General features: G+C 41.7%; 1 protein-coding gene across 1 annotated transcript; it reads left to right on the forward strand.

The window, feature by feature from the left end:
• Positions 1-7,696: 7,696 nt before the first annotated feature.
• LOC101777062 lies at positions 7,697-8,806 on the forward strand. The gene is made up of 2 exons (XM_004952499.3): positions 7,697-7,999; positions 8,114-8,806. Exons 1-2 carry the CDS (start codon positions 7,787-7,789, stop codon positions 8,516-8,518), a joined length of 618 nt encoding a protein of 205 aa, XP_004952556.1. The 5' UTR covers positions 7,697-7,786; the 3' UTR covers positions 8,519-8,806.
• The last annotated feature ends 11,225 nt before the right edge of the window (positions 8,807-20,031 follow it).

The raw sequence follows: 20,031 nt of genomic DNA on the forward strand, positions 1-20,031 counted from the left end.
CTGATGAAAGGGGAACGTAGCGGCACAAAATAGGGGACTGACCTGACTGTAGCTCCTACTCCTCCCTTCGCTGCTTGGATGCGCCATTCTCGCCGCCCGTTGCAGATCTGCACACCGACGCCTCTAGGCTCAAGTCTTTGCCACATCTAACAAGAGCATGTCGGCGAGTCCCTTGCAATGTACGTTGTTGCAGATATACCCGCTGCTCTAGCCTGCAACTGGAAAGTGGACCACACTTATTAGAACCGTAATATAAAGAAGCTGCCTTGTTCAAAAATCATAATCTGCATTATGTCTTAGTGGTAGTGCTAATTCTTCAGAAATAAGAGGTCTTCGCAGGTTTGATCCCTGTTGTGCGCACTATTACCTTTTCATTTTTCTTCCTTTTTTATCTCAGACTGAGTTGTGGGACCCTGCCAAATTTTATTATCTCGGCCACCAGTTGTATTTCGGCCGCCAGTTGTATTATCAGACAACACATTTGTATATATACTACAAATATCTATATTATTAGTGTTTCTCAATTATGCAGCGTATCTGAATTCTGAATGGAAAATATGCTGGAATCAAATTGAAAGTAGATTAAACCAATGTGGCATAATCAGATTGCATGTCCTAGCCATTATATTCATCACTACAAAGTTTATAATCATTGTTCTTACTTATCCTAATTTGCTAGATAATACATCATAGCAACATCAATTGCTTGACCTTCTTCACCACATCGGTGACCTGTTCCAGGTATCCCTTCACCTTCTGCAGCTCAGCAGCAGTCACTTCAAGCTTCATGTTAGCCTTTGCACATTCTTCCTTCCACGACCTTGCTTCCTCTTCAGATTTTGCCTTCCTCTTCATCAGCTTCGTTAGAATATCTGTAGTCCTAGCATCTCATTCAAGATCAACCCACATAAACGCCGCGCATTTCAGGCCTTTACGCTGCAGACACCAATTACATTCATACAATTCTCCATTTATAACACTAACATCAAGAGTGCAAGCAAGTTTTATTACAATTGAAACAAATTATTGTTTACCTCACTGCAGGATGCATACCGGCACCTAGGGTAGTCAAATGTCCAATTATACCTCACAAGGAGAGCATACCCATGCTCGCACATGTTTACAGGATCCACAACGATAAGATCATCGTTAGGAGGCCCAATCTGCCGCTACCAATGACTTCAAGCACCTCTAGAAGCTAGTAAAATACAAGAACCTATCAATCCATAATACGATCCAAATTAAAAATTAACTGCATCACGAATCTAGTATGTTCAACTCAGATCCCTAAATCCAAAGATCCCCATCCCTAGGACGATAGGGGAAAGTAGCGGCTCAAACCAGGGGACTGACCTCATCGTGGCTCCTCATCCTCTCGTACCCGGGAGGTGGCGCAATCATCCTCCCGTCGCTACTAGGATGCACCATTCTCACCATGGACCATTGCAGATCTGCGCAGCAAAAGTCATCTTTGCGAAGCTAGCAAAGCGTCATGCCAGCCATTTGATCGGTAAAGACTCACCTGAAACTTACATGTGGGACCTGGTCGCGGTAAACACTTCCCATTCGATTGGTAACAGGTTCGACCAACGGGAGGAAAACATCTTCCTTTTTATTTTACTGCCATATTTATCAGCTTAAACTTACATGTGGGACCCTGGTTGGTTTATGACATTTTCGCGGAGGTTATATCATCACAAAACCACCATGTAACAGCTATTGACGATTTTTTTTGCCACAGTGGAAACTTTTATGACGTTCCGTAACTTTGTCACTAAATTTGCTCGAATGTGAACCTTTGTGATGTTTTTAGCCAGAAACATCATAGATCTATGATGAGAACAAATGTTTCATAAAATTTTCATCATAGATCAACACATTTCTTGTAGTGAAGGGATGGAATATACCCAAACATTTAGCCCTAGATAGGAGTGATTCGAAAACGGCTATTCATGTGCCTGAACCTTGATTTGTGGCTCTTGTTGGGTTTCAACTCTAGCCTACCCCAACTTACTTGGGACTGAAAGGCTATCTTGTTGTTGTTGTATATACAGGTTTAGAATCATAATGGTCCAAGAACTGCACACCATATATCACAGCCGATTGAAGATAATCCAATTGAATCAAATACAAGCACCTTTACTTTTATCTCCAAACCTTAACCAATGTTCTTCTTGCATCTATACGATGTTCGATGATGTTCTAGATGACATGTCCACTCCAGACCAACCCTAGATCCACATACTCTGATGGGTGTGATGGCACTTAATAAGTACACCAATTGTTTTACCACAACCATGCGAAACATAGTAAATTTTCGCTTAGAGTATTACCTCAAGATTTATCAATTCATGGATCGATAATGAATTGGTTTTTTATCTACTCGTGATGGATCAATCCTAATTAACATGAACCATTGATTGTATATAGAGATAAACAGACTTAATAGAGATGAACGATAAGAATACAGGTTGATCATATCCACATATATAAGCAAGTGATAACACAACAACTAACGGGTAACTTAAGCCTAATGCCTTCTGGTTGCAGTTCTATCCAGTGAGCAAGCACATCATGCATCTCTTCCAAAGCAATCTTTAAATGACTATCTCCAGTCTACCTCCCGAGTACTGACCACCCTACTAGGCACCAAAATCCTATCACAATCCAACCGTTCTACATGAGAGGTTCCAAGGTCACAAACATAAAAGCTTATGTCTAGTTACCATGGAAGATCGATGTGCTAGACCTAATCACCTTGATTACATAAAGCACATTAATAGTCTAATCTAGAACTAGACTAAGGAAGCAAAAATCCATGATAGTACAAACTATTAAAGAAGGCACTGAGTCGCTAGCAAATTAGATGAGGATGCATTATATGATCACTTTCGAGTGCATATCATCGATGATTCGCTATCGATGAACTCCACCATATATCACAACAACTTAGAGAGGCAATGGTCTCCTAGACAATTTCAAAACATGCAGTGACCCTCAGCTCCATATGGTGTATGTCCCTCTATTTCTTCAACTGCTGGGGTATTTATATGATGAGGATGTTGTGGGATGAAACGCAGATAGAACCCAGCAAGGAAAGTATATATGTAGATCGGCATGCAGGCTCATGTCAATCCGCATGGGCCCTTTTTGGTGTTTTGCCGACCTCAAACATATGAACCTTTTCAAAAGTTGTAGATATTTTTTAACTGATCTATTAAGATACCTTATTCACATTAATCGGAGTTTGAATAAGGGAGATACGACCAGCACAAGATCTACTGCTTATGCAAGACTTTTCATGAAATCGTAAGGTGCTTTACCCCCAAGTCACCAAGTCTTATAGAATGAACATTCATTGAACCTGGACACTTTGGGTGGTGAATTGGACTAGAAGGCCTCCATGTAGAGCTGCATATGGAGTCCAAGTCGTGGCTCCAGTGCCGGCCCTGCAAGGGTGCCGGAGGTGCGACGGCCTAGGGCCCATGGGAGGGAGGGGCCCAGCCCAGGACCCGAGGTATACATGCATACAGCAGTCAGTAGCGCATCCGCGTACGGCGTACAGGTACAAAAAGATCCCCGGCCGGCCTTTAGATGTGCGACAGGAGTCACAGAGAATATAGAGTCAACACCCGGCCGGTCCTTTAGGCCTTTACTTTAGGCCCTTCCACCATGAGTCAGAGGTAACAGGTAACAGAGGGTCAGAGGCCCAGGATCCTTTATCTTTGCAATTTTATCGATCGTTTATATCTCCATGTTCTAATACTTGCAAATTAAGTTTAGTTCTTTATTTCTCTACTGGAATTCACTGAGATTTCAATGTTATTCACTTGCAAAAGATTGTTACATTATTAGAGATCGATGCGCCTCTTGCCATTTTCTGTCCCCTGACTCCCGATGCGACCCTTCGGCTTTCCCTTGGCAACTGAGAGCCATTAATATACCAGCACCATCCTCTTGTGCTAACCAACCCCTCCATTGCCTTGCCTCCATGCTCTCTTCCTCCAGAAAACTACCATGGCTTATTCTTCGATTGCTTCTTCTCTTCCTTCCAACTACTCCTCCGACGAGGATGGTGGCCCTGTCGAGGATGGTGGGCCACTGTATGACGACTCCAAGCCCTCCATAAGCAATGATGGTAACCTATAAATAAAATGCGAAGCAATGAGCTCACCTCTCATAGGGTGCAGAATCAAGTAGGTCGCCTAGCACAATCACTAAACAATGCATGTAAGATGAAGAGCCAATGAGCAAAGGCCTTGGAGGCACTCCTATTTACTGAAGCACCATGATCGATCAACAACGCAGTGCACCTTCTCCCAGCTCACGCCTCACGGGATTACAGTAGCCATGAAAATACGTGGGATACACGGAATACACAGGCCTACATTGATCAGGAATCCTGCTACAAGTATAGGATGGAATATGCAGGCTTTCGTTCATGGGTAGGCATGCAAAATATTCGGCAAGTATACGAGTGCGCTTTGGTCAGTCCTGACATCCACATGAGTTAAAAAAAATAGACGCGTAGGCATTATAGTTGGAGAAAGCAGCTGTTCCACTTTGTGGTCAGCGACTGAAAACGCACCCAGGTTCACTAAAGCGCAGGCTTCTTCTAGATATTTGTCTCCCGTCTATGTTGTATGCAAGATGAAACGCACCCAGCTTCGCTGACAAATGGGTCCGATAAAAATGCACAATCTTGTCAATGACCCCGCAGCAAGTGCAGCTTACCAAATTTTCATTTCACGCCCAGGAACTTGAAAGCAGGATCTTCAAATTTTGTATTCCCTCGTCTTCCTCCAAATAATAAAAACATGGCTACCGCAGTGCCCCTCCAAACTCCTGGCTTGTATTTCCAAAATCAACAGTCTCCTCTCTACTGGATCTAATGTCCAAATAGATCTGCGGTGGCCACTGACCTCAGCGGCCGTGGGGTACCTCTTCGCCGGCGGCAAGCTCCATGGGCGGCGGGCATCAAGGTGCGGCATGGTTGGTAGCACTCTTGGAGGAACATCTCGGCATCCTTGTAGCGGCTGCGCCCATGCTTGCGCAGCTAAGCAGTTAAGCGAGAATGTCGCGCAAGCACCGGCTCCCCCGTCCAACCATGCACCATTGCATTTTAGAGCTCCACAAGTGAAGAATCTCATTTTTTTGGAGTCCCTTCCAATTTTCTGGATCAACATCTACTTCATCGGAGAGCACTCTGCTCAAGTTTATTTCTGTTTGGAGCGGAGCCTTACTTACACCTAGATGTGGCCACGACCCCCATGCTGTTGGAGTATTTCTTTAGCAAAAAGTAAGTTTCTCCGTGTATTATGTTAGATTTGAGATCCTTCTCTTACCTAGCAACTCTAGATATATCTGCAAGGTCGGCATATGCATTTCTATGGTCATGGTACATTCTGTTCCTTATATCTAAGACAACTGACCAAATACTTATTGTGTAGGATCTAGTATCACGTTCCTACATTGCTGAGATTCAATCACGTGTCATGGTATGTAACTAAACAAGTGACTATCCTGCTCTTTTACTTTACTCAGTTGCTTTGTTTAAGATTGAAATTTGAGTTTTGCTCCTTTCATTTGTAGGCTAAAATATTGAAAACAATCCTTCACGTCGCAGTACCAAATTCTGGTCCTCATGATTTGCAGTCAAGTCCCTTCCTTGATTACGTGATCATGCAGCCAGCCTCAGCTACAAACTGAAGATCTGAAGTTTCTTTAGGAGGTCTACAAGAAGTTGTAGAACTAAGACAACAAGTTGTTGAACATGAGCAAATATTGAGCGACTTGAAGATGAAGGCACAACCTTCAGATTGGTAAATGAAAATGCAGTCTGAGAAGATTGAGAGTTTGAAAAAAACAGTAAGAGAAACTAAGTACGTCCTTCATCAACTACTAAACTTCAGAGGGTAAGGTAAATGTGCTTCTTAGGTATCTGCTCATGTCCTCCCAGCTGCTTGTGCTAGTTTGTGAGTATTGTGGTTTGTGCTCAATATGTTCCTAGACCAGCTTTATTTTTGTCAGAGAGATATCATGTGTAGTGGTTTGTGATCTCTTATGGACAATATGCTTGTGCTTGTTCTTTGGTCATGAATAATAATGTGTGAAGTGTGATGAGAAATATTTATTTATATGTGTGGTATGTAAAGATTAATTGTGCTATCAATTACCAAATTAATTTGTATGTAATATTAAATTAGATTATATTTTAATTAAGCGCTACCTGGGCTACACCTGAAAATAACAAGGCCCACAATTTCATGGGCTCGCCCCCTTGGCCCATTATTTCGTGGACCTAAACCAAGTTATGACGTCAGCAATTGTTCGGCTAAATCCATTAAGAATGATCTTAAATAAAGTTATGATGTCAGCATATGTTGCGCCTAATCCTACAAGAATTGGGCCAACCAAGTTATGATGTCAGCAATTATTGGGCTCGGTCCAAGAAGAATCGGACCTAAATCAATCTATAACGATAGCAATTATTGGGCTCGGCACAATAAGTTAGGCGTAAATCAATCTATGACGACAACAATTATTGGGCTGGTCCAACAAGAAGTGGGCCTAATTCAATCTATGACAAAACAGTTCGTAACAGTCATGCCACATCAGACTGTGGTCCGACGTCGCATGCTACGGAGCCAATTTATGATGACATGTGGGATGAATTTTCATTCGTCATTATCTTAGTGACGCAAGAACGTTACTGGTCGAGGTTTATGATGCTCGACTAATGACGAAAGGTTTTCATCCCTCCCACGTCATAAATCATGTTTATGACGCAAAACGCGTTTATGACACTTTTTGGTTTCACTAGTTGGAAGATTTCTTGCAGTGCTTCAAATCTTCTTTTATTTCTTCTTCCCATATCAATTTTGGTCTTCCTCTACCCCTCTTCACATTACTGTCACGCCTTAAAGTTTCACTACACACCGGTGCCTCTGGAGGTCTCCGTTGGACATATTCAAACCATCTCAAACCATCTCAATTGGTATTGGATAAATTTTTCTTCAATTAGCGCTACCCCTAATCTATCACGTATATCATCATTCCGAACTCCATCCCTTCTCGTATGACCACAAATACAACATACCCGTATATACAAATGGGTATATACAAATAATGTACTAAAATACAACTCCTACGTTGATTATATGGACAAAAATAGATTTGACCGATTTTATCATCTGATGTGACTTATTTTCTTAGACTCAACTATTTCTGAAGATAACTCTTTCATCTGGAATTCCAAGTAAATTGGATCATTCTAATCATCGCTCCGAAGAATTTATTCCAATCATCTTGTAAGTAGTATCTTGTTAATACCAGTACGAACGTGCCGGAAGCATGCACCCCTGGAAGCGAGGTGGGAGTGCGAGCGACATGTGGCGCGCGTTTAACTAGGCAAGCAAGAGTGCAAGACACGTACGGCTGCCACACGTCGCGCATGCGAAATAGTAGCTGTGCTCCCTTCGGTTGACAAGGACAGCGGCCAACCGCCGCCGCGCCAATTCTGGACGCTTCCATCCACGCCCCTCCCCACGATCCGGATCCTGCCCACCGCGGGCAATTCACCTGCTAGTTCGTTCGGCCGAAAGGACAATGACCGTCGCCAAGAATCTCTCTGAATCCGTGACGCCGACGTGAATGCTTTGTCTTTTCTCAACTTCTGGAATCGGAAAGAGGCGTGCGGTTCGTGCAGCCACTTGCTATTATTTGATTGCTTAATTGATTGGCCGGGAGCGCTTCCTCGTCCGCTCCTCCATTCCTTCAGATCACCATGGACCTGCCCAACGGGCGAGACGACGCCCCGATCCCGAATGGAGGCGTCGGCGCGGAGGAGACGGTGGGGAGGAGGAAGAAGGTGGAGCTGGTGCGGGAGGCCATCCATGGCCTCCTGGAGGAGAAGAGGATGGACGGCCAAGGGGAGAAGGAGATGCCGGCCAGGCAGCGGCAGGAGGACGAACACCTCCTGTCCTCGTTGCTCACCAAGGTAACATACATACGCGCCCGGATTGTTACTCATGTCAGTGTCCGGATTGTTTCAGGCTGCAGAGTGCTGATGCTGACAGGATGAACTGACACCCCGTTGTTGCATCTTGAACAGCCAGATGCACTGGAGAGAGATCCAGATTCGGACACGTTGGAAACACACTCCCTGCACCCGAGTCATCAGCCTGGGAGAAGCGAAACCAGCAAAGAGGTGGAGCTAGCCGACATCGCCAAGGACCTGAACAAGATCAAGAGGCAGAACACTGTCACCCACATCCTGCTCGGCGCCGTCATCGTCCTGACGGCGGTGTGGCAGGTTAACGAGGTGTCGTTCCTCCTCTGGGTGCAGAGGAAACTGAGCAACCCGTTCAAGTCCCTCGGGGACATGATCAAGGGATCCCTCAAGCTGAAGGGGAGGAAGCCCGTGATCGAGTCGTCGCCGCTGCCGCCGGTCGGCGTCCCCGATGTCAGCCGGCCTGATCTGCCGTCGTTCGTCATCGGCAGCACTGAAGGCAGGTAGTAAGACTAGCTGCGTGGTGATGCTAGGAAAAACAGGGTTCGTTTGTGATTGAGGTCCATTTTTTTTTGGGTTCAGTTTGTCTGTTCATCAAAGTTGAAATTTAGAAGTTATGCCACTAGTTCCATAGTGTTTCTGAAATAGCGCACCCGGATTGATTCTCGAAGAGAAACTAGATCACTTCTTGCGAGCATAATGGCTCAGAGCTTCAAAACTGGCTCCTATGTTTCTGAATTGGTTCTTGTTAACTTGCAAGATTCAGAAAATTTGTTCACCCTCTCCCAAGTCGGTACTTGTTCCAAAGTTGCAGCCTTCAGGACCTTGTTCCATGCATTCTTTCTTCAGAGCAAATGCACGGTGAACCCGAATGATAGTGCTGATGTTATGACTCTGCTACGAATGATCATTCCACAGTCAAGGTTGGAATGCCTGTTCCTCAGCAGGATACAGGTGTTTGCTTCAGTTAGGTGATCCTTGAACAAGTTGGAGTGCTCTGTTACTCAAAAGGAAAATGCGCAGGCTATTGAAGTCATTAACATTTCCAAAACATCCTCGTATAAAACATATTAAAAGAGAGAAGGCATAGAAAGTGAATGACTTGTATCAAGAATCCAGAACACTGGGCATTATGGTTTCCGTGGTTCATTTACAAGGGCCAGTGAGGTTACTGCTTTTTTTAGAATAATAGGTTTTTTAGACGGTAGGCGAAGCTAGAGAGAAATAGCTAGGCTACTCTAGTTATAACAATTTACACGAAACTTTCTAGTTATAACAATTTACACGAAACTTACAAGTAAAGGTTTACACGAAACGAAACTTACACGACCTTTGCACCAAACAATGTGCAAACAAAATTTACAAGTAAAGGGTCATGAATCGTTACGCTCATCATGAATCGTTACCATTAGACACGCTGCGCTGCGGAAAAAGAGTTGGAGTATCATTACCATTAGACGCGCATCATGAATCGTTAACATTAGACGCGCAACGTAGCGGAAGAAGAGTCGGAGCAGCTCATCCAACGTGGACACACATCGGTATAGAGGAAGTAGTCAATTACAAATGCCTCATCATCATCCCAACAGCAACTTCACATTGCTGTAGCCGATCAGTACATCAGCAGCGCACATGCACGGGAGAGGAACACCGTGAGCTGTTGTGCTGGCAGCACGTGCCCGGTTAGGGTCTTAGGATTGGAGGTGGCGGCTAGGGTTGTGGCTTGGTGGAATGAATCATTCCTAGTCTCCACCCCTCATATTTATATAGTATGCTAATTGACTTCCACGCTGTAAGTCCTGCTAGTATACCCTAATCCCTCATGGATCGATCAATATCCGATGAACTTTTAATTTGAATGGTTATGATTGCCTCTTGAGCACATCACTAACAATCTCCTACTAGAGACAATCGTATAGGCAAAAGCTTTTCAATATTCCAACCTCTTAAGTGTGCAACCCGTTAGATTCCCGTATAAACGGCCGTGAACGGAAACAATTTCAGAACCACAAGTTAGCAGTGGCACTTAACATGACATGCTGACTCCTCAATGTACATAAAGATCATATCGTCCGAATCTTGATACACTCATATATTGATCCCTTTACTACACGATACCAGTCAAGCTCAAGGTGAGATACATGCCACTCTTGTGACAGATTGACCATTAACTCAATCACATAGTGGTTCAACATAACAAACTTGTAGTCATCATGATTAACTACTTAAACACATTGGCATGTGTTGGTGTTTAAACCGGCAACTTACTGAGGGGTTTCACCGAGATCAGGAACTTGAAGGTGAACACAGACACAATTTAGACAGGTTTGAGCCGATGAATAGCGTAATACTTACGTCATGTATGGTAATTATATTGCGTTGAGCGTATGAGATGTCTCAGAGTGAGTCTGTGCCTCCCTAAGATATATCCGGGCATGGTTACTGGTTAGTTATTACAATAATTCTAGTCAAATATATGACAGGAGAAGTCCTAATGGTATTACTGTTGGCGCTAAAAATCGGCCGATTGATCTTCAGCGTCGGACACACGACCCGGGAGAATCTGCTTAACTCCTGTTCGGGTTATCGCCTTGGTGCGGTTCGCGCGGCGTGCCAGTCAATTTGACCTGTTGATTGACAAGGAAATAAAAAATATTAAATTCCAGGGGACTCCGATCGGCTGGAATTCCAATCTGTCTTTGAAAGCGCGTCGGTGAATCGGCCAATTTACTGTAGAGGCAACCAGCTATAAGACAGTCGGTACTGTGTAGCGATTGTAGAGAAAAGCTACTAGAGCAATCTAAACAATGCTAGAAAAACAACACCTGGGATAGATCTAATCGGCTGTATGATAACAAAGAATGAAAGTAATAAAAGCCGACAGTTCGTATCTCAAGTTGGATAACTGGTGATAAAAACTAAAATAACAGGTAAACCCTACGATTCTAGTTGATATCGATAACTGGCGAATAAATCTAAAATAAACAACAGCGATGCGCTCGAAGTTAAAGCTTAGATATCATTCGGTAATCGGAACTTACAGAATCGGCCGGAGATCGTGTCGATGCAGTCCTGCCAACCCGCACGAACTCGTAAAAGAAAAAAATGTTTTGGCGAAGTCGCCGACTTGAAAGTAAAGTATGATGAAAAAGTAGATTGATTGTATTGATTAATGTGTCCTTTTTACAATCCTTTGAAGCTGGCTATTTATAGTCTGTCACAACTGATTTCCTAACCGACTAGGATCTATCTCTAATTTTAAACAACAATAGATATTTACAAATACAACTCGTACTAGAGTTGGTTATTACTCCCTTACGGGCCTATCTCTTTCTTCAGTAAATCTCCATCTTGGTCCATCTTAAGCCCAGACCGGCTAAGCTATTTTGACTCCAAATCGGCCGGCTTCCTCATTCCGCCAGTCGGCCAAAACACTGTAGTTTCAATCGGCCGATTCCCAACTGTGGCTCGTCATATCAGCTCCCTTCCTTCCTTGACACCGATTCTAGACACGTGTCAAAATCTGGCGTCAACAATTACCTCGATTACTTTCCTTTTACCTTACTAGTTCTATCAATAACATGGCCAACTGGTGGATGTCCTATCACATATCTGGAACAGTCCATGCCTTGTTGGTGGGCCCATGGATGTATATCCGACGGCATGGTCATGCACTTTCCAATCCAACTATCTCGAGGGGTCCACAGATATCTCTCCTGTTATTTAGGAGGGGTAGATTCCATCTTGATCCGCTTACATCCATTTCATGTTTCATCATACAACCGAAGACTGCTTTTATACTACCTAGTTATGGAGTAGTGTTTGATAGTCCCAAAGTGCACCACTACACTTAATGAGAAACAATGGCGATCTCTGGTCTAAGAATCTAGTAGGTATACCACTTGAGAACAACCAATGCCACATACAAAGTAACAATCCCAGCAGTGTCTCGAGGTGGGTCAATCCAACACCATGTTCACTAACATGCATTCACATTATTAATCGGATATCTCCATATCTATGATCCATTTAATGTGACCGTCGATTAATACATGTGCTAGTATGCATGCCATTATTGTCCCATGTAAAGATATATACTAGGGATCATTTAGAACAATATCATAATGAACAAAGAGTTTCACAAACAAGTCACATACTTGATAATCAATGTAAATGATAGTTACTCAAGGAACAAATAACATTTTATTCAATACTACATAAACATAGCCATGACAAAAATAGAGTAGCGAATATTGTAAGTAGCTAATACCCATATATAGATCTGGTGTACACCTCATGCTTTGGTTGTGCATGAGGCTTCGTCAATGGATCGACAACATTCAAATCCATGTGCACCTTGCAAATCTTTACATCACCATGATCAATTATCTTGAGGATAAGGTGATAGCACCACAGTATGTGTTTGGACTTTTGATGTGACATGGGCTCCTTTGCTTATGCAATGGTTCCGCTATTATCACAATAGAGATCCACTAGGCTGGACGCACTAGGGAACACCCAATTTAGAAACAAATTTTCTAATCCAAACATCTTCCTTTGTAGCTTCAGAAGATGCAATATACTAAATCCCTATTATTGAATTAGTTACCGACTCTTGCTTAGAACTATTCCAGCTCACTACCCCTCTATTAAGGCAGAACACAAAACCAAACTGCGATCTGGAATCATCCTTATCTGTTTAAAAGCTACCATTGATGTAACCTCTTACAACAAGCTCTTCTTCACCCCAAACACTTGGAATGCATTCTTAGTTCTTCTTAAGTACTTAAGGATGCTCTTTACAATTATCTAATGAGCGTCACCAAAATTTAACTGATACCTGCTTGTAACACTTAGAGCATAAGAAATACATGATGGATCCAATAGCTGAAACATAAGAAATTGCACTCACACATCCTTCCTTCTCATTAGTTGTCATAGGACATCGATCTTTGCTAAGAGTAATGACATGTGACATTGGCAAGAAACATTTCTTATTAGAACCTTGCATACTAAACCGATTCAATATCTTGTCAATGGATGTATCTTGGCTTAATCCAATTAGCCTCTTCGATCTATCCCTATAGATCTTTATGCACAAAATAAATGTCTCCTCTCCTAAATCTTTCAATGAGAAACTCTTTCTTAATGAAAATCCATCATGATCGATATCCGATGAGCCTTTAATCTGAATTGCAATGATCGCCTCTTGGGCATATCACCAACATAAGCTGGTCCTACCTCATTTTCGAAACAAGGCAAGTGTTCTTGTGTTTAGGTGTGTGAGGGATAAGGGTACCCACGGGTCCTCACCGACTAGGATACTGGTCAGGCCTGACAAGTGGGCCCGACCGACCATGCCGTACGGGCCAAGGCTTAAAGATACGTGGAGCACAAGCCTGGAGACCGGGCGAACGGATTCTGCCCGGATATCATGGGATACTTATTATAAACCAACTCAGATTGCTTTTCATATAACAACCGACTAGGATTAGATCCTATCCGATTGTAACCCTAGGTAGTCAGCCTATATAAGGTGGCCAGGGGTGCCCCCCTGAGGGCATGTTAACTCTTCGCACCTGCGATCAGCAATATGATCCACCAGAACACAGGACATACGGTATTACTCTCTAGAGGCGCGAACCTATCTAAACCTTGCACCCCTGTGTTACCATTCGAGTTCTTGGTCTCACAATCTCCCCCGCCTACAAATCTACCACCTGGGTGACCCCCTGGTGGGCTGCCGGTCACTAAATCTGACAGTGTGTACAGCATAGATCAACATAAAGTAGGGATGGATATGGATGTCTGGAAATCCAAATTATCTGAATTCGTATCCGCTAAAAATATTAATATGGATATCCGTATTCATATTCGTTTTTAATGTGGATGTCAAATGGATGTATCCGGATTCAATGTTCAGTGTTTTTCTCTAACCGGTTTCAAATTCGTATTTGGCAAAAATGTCAAATATCTAACATTATCTATATCCGCAAAGAATAAAGTACCAATGAAGCCATCAAAAACTGATTTATATTACTAAATACTAATTACAAATGATGTTAATTTTAGTATTGCTAATAAAATAATTATTTACACAAGTTAAACTATTAAAAAATATCTATATGGCTAATGACTAATTATGTTAACCTAATATTGCTAGTGATATATAATGATAAAGTTTAATTGACTAATTATATTAATTTTAAATACATTGTATTATTTATTAACTGAATAAATCATATTTAAATGTTTTAATAATGAAGTTATTTTTATTATTAAATGATATATATTTATGAAAAATACTTATTTTTATATTTTTTGATATGTTTAATTATTTATTAATAGGTATGTTATTTTGAATATGATATCTATTCAAAACATTGTTATAGGCATTCCGAACTCATGATCTCACAAAACACTTTTCCTAGATTTTTTTATGTATATACATTTTGAAAGCTAGAGTGCTTCGGAAGCGACGTATTAGGTGGAGGTTCAATCTACGGAGTGAATGGGGCGGTGTGAGGGTGGCCGCAGTGGGAAGATGGGGCACGGGCAGCACGGGATTGGGAAACGGAGTGTTTGGTTCGAGGTGCGCTAGCCGCTAGGGAGGGCCTATTTTTGGGCTCAGCCTGTGCGCTGGAGGTGAGATGGTTGGGACAGACCAAGTGTTTTAGAGCTGAAACAAGAACTGACTGATGGCAAGGTAACTTCATGCAGATCTGTTTGTTCCAATGAGCGTCGTCAAAGAAAAAGGAAAATAAATAATGTGACCAAGTGTTTTAGTGCAATGGGCTTATAACAATGTCAAAATGTATATACATAAAAAAAATCTAGGAAAAGTGTTATGTGAGATCACGAGTTCGGAATGCCTATAACAAGGTAGTGACAAAATAGGGTGCAACCTGTACGTGCTGATTAGTCATCGAGGTAGTAGTAGCATGATTTACCATCAATAAAGCAAAATTGATACTCGTTCTGACGCTATGTTATAAGTCGAGCAAGTATTCGAATGCGAATGCGAATTTGAACCATCCGTTTTGTATTTGTATTTGATAATATTTGTATTCGTATTCGAATTCGATTCCATGCGTATCCGATTCGATTCCATCCCTAATAAAGTACTCGCCACGACTACTTATTGACAGCAGACCTACAACAACATATCCAGAGTGGCGACGATGTTGCCAGCCAATAGAGCACAAAAGAAAAATAGACGAGGACTACAGCAAACTGCACTCCTGCAGAGATGCAATTCACAGTTTCATATTTCTTCTCGGATAACCATCTACTAGCTATGTAGGTAGCACCCCATATACAAGCCTGACAATTCAGCTAAAAAACACATTTAGCTACAGCGCACTTTTCGGATAGATTCATCATCTTTACAAAATTTGCATTCTAAAGGTTTTACTAAGCCTCTCTTCAAGAGATTATATCCAGCTCATCAGCTTATTGTGGGAGTGAGGTTTACTCCTCGTGATGCGCATAATGATAGTAGAACCGACGAATAGATCTTGGTAGCTACTGGTCAAAACGTCCATGGAACAAAATCATTCCAAAATACATTCACCAAGTTTGCTGAATTGTAGTCAGTTGCTACATATATGTGTTGGATCTCTCTATCTATCTATCTCTCTTTGTGCACGCACGCAGTGAACCAAATTTGATCACACAAAACCTTTAATATTACATGCTTAACGAATCCTATGATTTAAGGCTAGCTATTCCCACTAGGGAGTTTCATTGCGGAGTTTCCAAGAATAACATGTCATCAGAAGATGTTTAAGTTGATGAATGAAACAATGCCCCTCAATGGTGAGTTTTATTTCACGATTTTATAGGCTACCCATACCATTTAATTGCGAGGCATGTGATTGAATACGGTCAGATGAAATAAAACTCTATAGCCCTCAATGCAAGTTTCAACAGGTTTCATAGTCTTGAAAATAGTGCATACACAGTTTCATCCTGATGAAACTCTTTCCCTCTCTCACTTCATAATTACCATGCCATATCATCACATATACTGATGTGTCACCGTATTTAATGTGCATGAAACCTCTATGAAACTTCCACTGGAATTAGCCTAAGGGAATTGCAAAAGTACTCCGACGTGATTTGAATGATACCACAGCATGATCCTGATTGTAATGCAATTCTATTTTTAGTTCTAGAACTCAAAAAGTGCCCATGATATAAAGGAAGGAGAATCCCTTCACCGAAGTGTCCAGTGTATAATGTTTATTTGCGAGAACAGTCATAACTATATTGATCCCAAGTGTTCATTACAAATGACTGTTAAGCCAAACAGAATCAATATCAAAATATCAATATGAGATTCTAGAGTTTCCCCCAAGCTTCTACAAAATATCAATATTATCATTAGTTATCTCCCATAGTGCCAAGTAATTTACATGTTAGCGGCCAAATACAAATATACAAGATACCTCTGAATAGTTCATGTAGTTTAGCATGAAATGCCAAGGTTGGCATTAGCTATCTCTCAAATGTGTAAAATAATACAATATCTACTTAAAGTTGAAAAATTGCTACCAACCACCATAATTTCAAGTCAAGATTACTATGCACCCTCCAAAAACCTTGTGTAATAGACGATTAATTTCAAAAGATATATGGAGGTTTATCAACAAATGAATTGACATATAATATTTTGAACTGTTCTTTGTGATTAATGATTGGATTAATGATTTCTGAAATATCTGAATGGCTCTGTTCTTGTGACATAGATATGCTGTCTGTTGCATGCCATCTGCCATCTGTTCGTTGTGATTAATGTGTTGATTTGCTAGAATTTCATTGTGATTAATTTCTGAATGGCAGGACAGGCTTAGCTATAGCGAAAAGGAGCTTAAATTTCCTCTTCACTCTCATGAGTTGCGCTGAAAATATTATGTTAATATTGGCTTGTGAAAACATTATCTTTCTATATATTGGCTCTGTTCATTTCATGCATCATGTTTTCTTAACAATTCTATAATATCTTCCTATAGCATGTTTATTACGAGGCATCATGTTTGGCATATGTGTTTTACTATGTTGTCATGGATAGTCATTTTAGGTCATACACACAGGGTTCTATGAGTATGGTATGCCAGTCATTTTAGCTGAAACTGTGCAACACTGCAAAACACAATTTTGTTATGCCAACTTCACATTTGAGTTTAAGTGAAAAGTGTGATAGCTTTGGTGAAGAAATTAACTATAGACAACCTTCGGGTATCTTGAACATTTGAGATGGTATCATAATGGACAGTTGCCTGATTTACTCCTCGTAAATATTATTCTATTTTTCTTGGCACTTCCCCTTCAAACAGCTAGGAAAGATGTTCACAGTATCTCTGTTCTTCTATGTGCAGGTACTGACTTGAGAAAGTGCAGCTTGGGGCAGGGGCGGACCAGGTATTGACAAGAAGGGGGCTGATCAAGCTTAATACAAGATTAAGTGTTTTGCACCTCTATTAGTTGTATAATTTTTCTTAGATCTCCACTCTTTTTCCAGCCTTGGACCCGGACTGCAGCCTGGGCAGCCCGGGTCCCGGATCCGCCACTAGCTTGGGGTCCTAATATCAACTCATGACTATGGTGTTTTGCTGCTGTGTTGACGCAAAATCTGATCTTCAAATCTTGCACTGCAAATACGTGAGGACCTGGGAGATCTACTTCACTCCAGTGTAGGATCCAACGGCTTTCAAAGGTGCTAGACGTGCCAGTCGATTTGATCTGCAATTGACAAGGTAAATATTAAATTCTTGAGCCAATTGGCTGGGAGGCCGAAAAGCTCACGGATGATGTCACATCGGCTGGAATTCTAATCGTAAGCATGCTTTTAAATAATTATGATGTAAAAAATAATAAATAACAGTTTTAATGGCATGTGCCATCGGCTAGATGAGCCGACAGTCTTCAAAAAGTATGAGATTATCATGAAAACCATTTAAAGGCACGTACGAATATATTTGGAGCAAAAGAATTAAACTATTGTCACAGGTCTATAGATCGGACTTAACTGAGGGCAGTATTAACTCTGCATGGCAATAACTTAATATTTTAATTCAAAAGATTAGAATGTGATAACAAAGCTTCGCACACAAAGCTTATCAGATCAATAACGCCAAACTAATGTTTCAGCAGATGGATCAGACTCAACCAAGACAGCACCGGCATGCAAACAGTAACTTAGCTATATAGATCCAAAAACTAGTGATACGAAGTGCAGGAAGAGATCTATCGGTTCTAGTACAAATATGAAATTAAAGCATTCAGATTCAAATCAGCTGATAGGATCTGATAACTGGTGAGTGTTGCGACGGTTAGCGCGCCAATTCGTGTCACTGAATGTACCGCAAGCACACGGATCAGTTGTAGTTTTTCCTTTATAGTAATCCCCTAAGGTTTATCAATCCACGAAACAAGAGATTTGCATGCTTAACTAAGCACTAATTAATGTAACCGAAAACTCTATATAATGAATAGGATTAAGCTAACAAAAGAGCTAAGCAGTCTAGATCAATGCAAATAGAGAGTATAGGGTGTGAACAAGGTAGATGGAACACTTGTCCTAGGGATCTAGGATCACTTGTAGATGCAATCGTTAAGAGTGAATGAACGAGATCTAGGTGTAATCGTGAGTGAATAAGAACCATGCCAAACACTTTCCCTCTCGGAAACAGTCACTATGCAAGGATAATCAACTATTGGACAATAAGAACACAGCATGATGATGTTCCAGGTAAGCAACAAAGCAACCCAAAATAGCACTGGCCAACCATTATATGAAAGAGCATCATCAATATAAGCATGATAACAAATAGATCATCAACAAGATATTCAACGATTACAAATCAAGATCTCCATACAATTCCAAGGATAAACAGATACTTTACCTCATGAACTTACACATGTTGATGCAAAAGGGGGTTAAGGATACCCTGTAGATCAGTTGGAACGAAGAGAATGACGAATGGGGGCAGAAAAGCCCCAGGCCAATCAGCCTAAGCACCTCTAAGCCGATCGGCTTGGGGTGTTCCTTCCTCCTCCCAATCTCCACCTCGGGTGGCCTTCTGTACATCCAGTCTTCTCTCTGTTCCCAACCTTGTGGTGGCAGTGAAAGGTGTATGTGTAGTGTTTCCTCTCTCTTCTCGCTCTCTCTGCTTGTAGTCCTTTAGGGGGTATTTATAATTCTTCGTGGGAGGTGGCTCTGGACGAATGGTCTATGGAAAAACCCTAGATGCTTCGTAGACTTCACGCCGAAGAAATGGCTCTGGATGAATGGTCTATGAAAAAACCCTAGATGCTTCGTAGACTTCATGCCGAAGAAACGGGAGCTCGACAAAGCCTCAGAACAGGCCAGGCTGATCGGCCTGGGCCCTTTCTAGCCCATCTAGTCCTCCCCTTCCACGTGTAGGCCCCTCTTGACGACCCACATCCAATTATCCATTAAGCTCCGTACACAAACCCTCTGATCATGTCGTATTTCGTGTCAAAACACAATATGCTCCAAAATACAACACATATGCAATAACGGGGTTATTTTAGATGCCAAGTGGCGGGTTACTATAAGAATTAGTCTGAAAACACCACTTAAATGGCACTAAAAAGGTGTCACTAACGAGCACCAACGGTGAGCATTTTAAAACAATTAAGAGGTCGACTCAACTCACTTAGATCAAACTGAGCTCAATAACTAGCCTTGCATTCATCAAACCAAAATATTGAACCTAATCGAGGAAGTTTTGATACAAATAGCACGAAGACCAATAATGACGGAACTTACAAGCTCGCTGGAGATCGAAGCTGATGCAATCCTGCTTGCTTGGACAAACTCGTTTGCACTGCTACTCCTAGGATTTTGTGGCGATGGGTTAGGAAAGATTGTATTGATTGATTGTTTATTATTCTTTTTACAACGCCATGGTCATATATTTATACCCTGGGCAAATAGCAATCCTAATCGGTCACGACTCGTGATCAGTTACAAGTATTCTATCTAAAAACAG

This window comes from Setaria italica, chromosome I, assembly GCF_000263155.2.
Source record: "Setaria italica strain Yugu1 chromosome I, Setaria_italica_v2.0, whole genome shotgun sequence".
NCBI classification, from domain to species: Eukaryota; Viridiplantae; Streptophyta; class Magnoliopsida; order Poales; family Poaceae; genus Setaria; species Setaria italica.

Coding starts and splice junctions, on each gene's coding strand:
- LOC101777062 (XM_004952499.3), top strand. CDS start 7,787: ATGGACCTGCCCAACGGGCGAGACGACGCCCCGATCCCGAATGGAGGC. Junction 8,000..8,113: donor TGTCCTCGTTGCTCACCAAG/GTAACATACATA, acceptor CATCTTGAACAG/CCAGATGCACTGGAGAGAGA.